Below are 1,737 nucleotides of genomic sequence, written 5' to 3' on the forward strand. Positions count from 1 at the left end.
GCGGCTTTGCAAACGGGCAGCGCGAGGAGGGGGCCCGGGGAGCAGCGCGGGGACCCCCGGGTTCTAAAACTCGGGGTTCAGGGAGGGGCTCAGAGGGCTCCGTCCTGCTGTTGTCAAGAGAAAGCGCTTTATATTAGAACGAGCCACATACAACCACAAACCACAGCAAAAAAGACGGGTTCCAGGGCTTTGTCCGCAAAAATCTTGACATGCTCTTTAGGGACATGAGGGGTTGGAGCCCGTAGACCTGCAAAACATAAAATATACGCGTTGGCGCGCCGTAGAATTTTAGTAGCTAGTTGATGTGTGCCGTGAGATGAAAAAAAGGTTGAAAATCGCTGCTTTAAGGGTATTGAGCAGTTCGGAACCAGGCGAATTGGTAACATTTGGGTCAATGTCATTGTCACGAGCAGCCCGCGCTGCCCTCTGGTGGCCACGGGAGACGTAGCTCCGTGCTGCGGGGCTCCCACCACACCGAGGTCTTCTTCCCAGGCTTGCGCTTAGACCAGAATCAATGCTGCAGGAGTCATTGTCCCGGCCCTGGCTGGTGTGGCTCAGTGGATAGAACGTCGGCCTGCGAACTGAAGGGTCCCGGGTTCGATTCCCGGTCGGGGCACAGGCCTGGGGTTGTGGGCTCGATCCCCAGTGTGGGGCGTGCAGGAGGCGGACGATCCATGGTTCTCTCTCATCGTGGATGTTTCTCTCTCTCTCCCTCTCCCTTCCTCTCTGACATTAATAATAACATATTTTTTAAAAAGATCCAGAAGAGGCGTCAGTCCACGCACCGGACCCCTTTGCACACCTGCCCCTTCGGCGAGAAAGGTCAGGGTGCCTGGATGGTCAGGCCAAGGTCAGCCCCAAGGTGAGACGGGAGGGTCCTCGCCCACCTCCAGCCGCCTCTCTCGCGCCCGGGATGGCACCGCCGAGCTCAGGGCGCCATACGTGATGAGGAAGCACCCTCGATTCCTTCTCATTTATCTCTAGAGGTGAGAATCGCACCCCGCTCGCCCCCCCGGGGCGCGTACACTTTGACTAGTAGCACCTTGGACACTTGTCTTCGGTGCATGGTGAACATTCCAACCGGGTTGAGAACACGACTCCCCTGGAAGGCGGACAGGCGGAGGGACGTGTGAATCAACAAACAGGCATCGGGTGTCTACGATGTGTCAAGTCCCCGCGCGGGGCCCCGGGCCCATTAAGCCGCTGCAGAAATGGAAAGGTTAGATGTTGGCCCCGTGTCCCCACGAAGGACGAGTGGGGTGCGCCGGGGGGCCGGCCGGGGAGGGGATCCCGTGGGCTCTGGGGTGGCTCCCCGGGACCCACTCCCGGGGGACCTCGCCCTCCAGCTGTCAGTCTCTGCCTGGGCCACCCCTCTTCCCTGGTCTGGACCCTCTGGGGGAGGTGGCGCCCCCAGAATGAGGACATGCGTCTCCCGGGCCAGCAGCTGTCACCTGAGAAACAGGGAGATTACCCCACCAGGCGACAGGCTTGTTGTAGGGAAACAGGGGCGGCTCACATTCCCTCCCGCGGTGATTAACCCTCGGAGAAATGTGGCCCGATCCCAGCGCATCCACCCTCCGCCGCTGCCCACCCAGATGGCTGAGCCCGGAAGGCCCTGGGGGAGGAACCTGCTGGGGGGGTGTGTGTGGGGGTCTCCTCACCTTCCCGGGCTGCGGGGTGGGGGGCTGGAGAGGGACCGCACGGGGGCGTCCTGGGCTGCAGACCCTGGCCCCCTGC

At 61.5% G+C, this 1,737-nt stretch overlaps 1 protein-coding gene across 1 annotated transcript in view; it reads right to left on the bottom strand.

The window, feature by feature from the left end:
- Positions 1-1,066, bottom strand: part of TMEM9 (transmembrane protein 9) — a 9,393-nt gene extending 8,327 nt beyond the window's left edge. Inside the window, exon 1 of the mRNA XM_014533388.1 lies at positions 1,000-1,066. Within this exon, the coding sequence (XP_014388874.1) occupies positions 1,000-1,066 (67 nt within the window). The remainder of the gene's footprint in view (positions 1-999) is intronic.
- Positions 1,067-1,737: the final 671 nt, after the last annotated feature.

This window comes from Myotis brandtii, unplaced genomic scaffold (assembly GCF_000412655.1).
Source record: "Myotis brandtii unplaced genomic scaffold, ASM41265v1 scaffold975, whole genome shotgun sequence".
Lineage (NCBI taxonomy): Eukaryota > Metazoa > Chordata > Mammalia > Chiroptera > Vespertilionidae > Myotis > Myotis brandtii.